Source organism: Bombus impatiens, unplaced genomic scaffold (assembly GCF_000188095.3).
Source record: "Bombus impatiens unplaced genomic scaffold, BIMP_2.2 scf_1081, whole genome shotgun sequence".
NCBI classification, from domain to species: Eukaryota; Metazoa; Arthropoda; class Insecta; order Hymenoptera; family Apidae; genus Bombus; species Bombus impatiens.
This window is the reverse complement of record NT_177500.1, coordinates 100,783-102,446: the sequence shown is the minus strand read 5'-3', so window position 1 is coordinate 102,446 and position 1,664 is coordinate 100,783. Positions and strand designations below refer to the sequence as shown.

Sequence of the window (1,664 nt, the reverse complement as noted above, 5' to 3'; positions counted from 1 at the left end):
TGCGGTGCGCACGATGATGTCTCTCGTAACGGCGGTCATCATATCAAGATAAATACCATATTTAACACCTTCGGGCGGTTACCTGGCAATGTACATTGCTTTTTCCAACGTATCGAAATCGAAATATCGGAAAGATATTTGTCGAGGCCAACAACTAGCAGCCAATAACGCAACGATGCGACGATTCCATGTTTAATTAGCAATAATTCCCGCGCCATATGGAACCCTATGAAACCATATGCAACTATATGGAACCATGTGGAACCATATGGAATATAAATATACCAGCGCTCTAATTATTTACCGTAAAGTTGAAATAATCGCGATAAACTGCTCTATTTATTACGGTGCTAATGAAATTTCAAAATGTTTCCTACGACGCGTTCGAATAAACGGTAAAATATTTAATATAAACGGTAAAAATTAGTATGCTGCTATTACAATAATATACATTATTTGCTTTCTTGCTTCTTTAATTATGACAATCTACCTGTATAATTAGATATATTTAGTCAATCACTCGCATACAGCCGACTGTTTCTCGATAATAGAAACGTTCGTTGAAAAATTGCGCGGTACAAAAACGGTGAAAAATATCGCTGCTTTACGATTTACATCGCGTCGACGAGCAACGAATTTTTTCTCCAGCAAGTTCGTTCGTCTAGCTGTATAGTCTCTCGAATATCGACTATACAGCTAGCATGCGAACCTGTTGCACCTTACGCGCCTTCTTATTAAACGCAACCGTTGACGCTCACAGTCGTCAGGAACATGGAGCCTTTTGTCGCGAACGCGCAATATAATTGCAGCTTTTACTGGCAAACGCGTGGACAGTACGTAACCCGATCATGGTCTCGAATCGAACGCGGATCAAAGACTCGATTGTATCGCGAGCTTCGTTAGACGCAGTTTTAGTCGAGATAAGGTTCGTCCGTCACAGCGAGCAGTATCGTATTCGCGGGACAACTCCGCTAAAGCAGCGAGCCACTGAACAAGTAAGTAAGTGTTCTCGGTATCCTCGTCTCCTTCGCGACCGTTGCGAGCCGTTCGAAACGTTACAACTTAAAAGAGTGATTTTAAGAGTGATTTAGAAGAGTCGATTTTGTCAGCCGATGATAAAATGCTTTAAAATCGGACATTTCCCAGAACGCGGAACGCGGAACGCGGAACGCGAAACGCGAATTCTACTCCTTGTTTCGACGATGCAGACTTCTTAGAAAGACGAGTCGCCACGATAGGGCGTTTCGCGGCCGCAGAATCCTTCGATAATCGGCTACACCGTCAATAACTTTCAGTGACGCGCAATTATCGTGTTACCACCAGCAAACACCACCGTCTTTGTAAAAATCTCTGTGGAAAACATCGATTGTTCGATGTAAAAACGTGTAAAAAACGAGAGAAAATAGAAAACTTCGGCATTTCCGAATGCTCGTAAAAGCATGATCGTCGCATCTCGACGCCGTGTCTTCCGCAAGTTCGATTCCTCCCACGCACGAATCGAGGATCAGCCATTTTTTTAGGTCGTTCGACTCGTTTCACCTTGCAAAACGATAGCTCGCTGCGAAACGAAGCAACGCGACGTAGAAGCATAGTTTAGGGGTCGGAGAAGATTTCTGGTGGTGGCAAGAGAGAGACGGAGATTGACAGAAAGAGAGTTAGAGGGG

The 1,664-nt window shown here is 43.6% G+C and overlaps 1 protein-coding gene across 1 annotated transcript in view; it reads left to right on the top strand.

Moving 5' to 3' along the window:
- The first annotated feature begins 773 nt into the window (after positions 1-773).
- The window catches only part of LOC100740918 (facilitated trehalose transporter Tret1-like), an 8,110-nt gene continuing 7,219 nt past the window's right edge, over positions 774-1,664 (top strand). The window contains exon 1 of the mRNA XM_033323643.1: positions 774-995. Within this exon, the coding sequence (XP_033179534.1) occupies positions 849-995 (147 nt within the window). The 5' untranslated portion in view covers positions 774-848. The remainder of the gene's footprint in view (positions 996-1,664) is intronic.